Source organism: Apis dorsata, unplaced genomic scaffold, assembly GCF_000469605.1.
Source record: "Apis dorsata unplaced genomic scaffold, Apis dorsata 1.3 scaffold_74, whole genome shotgun sequence".
Classification (NCBI taxonomy): domain Eukaryota; kingdom Metazoa; phylum Arthropoda; class Insecta; order Hymenoptera; family Apidae; genus Apis; species Apis dorsata.
In genome coordinates this window covers 238,805-239,128 of record NW_006263372.1, presented here as the reverse complement: position 1 = coordinate 239,128, position 324 = coordinate 238,805, and the positions used below count along the sequence as shown (strand labels likewise).

General features: G+C 24.4%; 1 protein-coding gene across 1 annotated transcript in view; it reads right to left on the bottom strand.

The window, feature by feature from the left end:
- The window catches only part of LOC102681013 (digestive cysteine proteinase 1), a 2,796-nt gene that overhangs the window by 1,108 nt on the left and 1,364 nt on the right, over positions 1 to 324 (bottom strand). Inside the window, exon 7 of the mRNA XM_006610375.2 lies at positions 94 to 311. Coding sequence (XP_006610438.1) covers positions 94 to 311 — 218 coding nt within the window. The remainder of the gene's footprint in view (positions 1 to 93; positions 312 to 324) is intronic.

The window sequence follows — 324 nt, the reverse complement described above, 5'->3', positions numbered from 1 at the left end:
TATTGGTTTGAAACATTGAACATTTTTTTAATTAAAATTTTTTTTAATTAAAATATTTTATATAATTTTTTTTTTAAAAAATAAGACACAAACCTTTAACAGGAGTAACAGCACCATAGAGTCTCCAATCTAAGTTATCTGGGATACTTGCTATTTCTTGTTCAACATTATAAGGAAAAAGTTGCCCTCCATTGTAACCTTTACTATATTGTTTACCACGTAAAGCTTTTAATTCTAACTCAGTATGATCTACTAAATGATTAACATTTAATTGGTAGCCTTTATTAGCTCGATTAATTGAATGTATAAATCTATAAATATTTT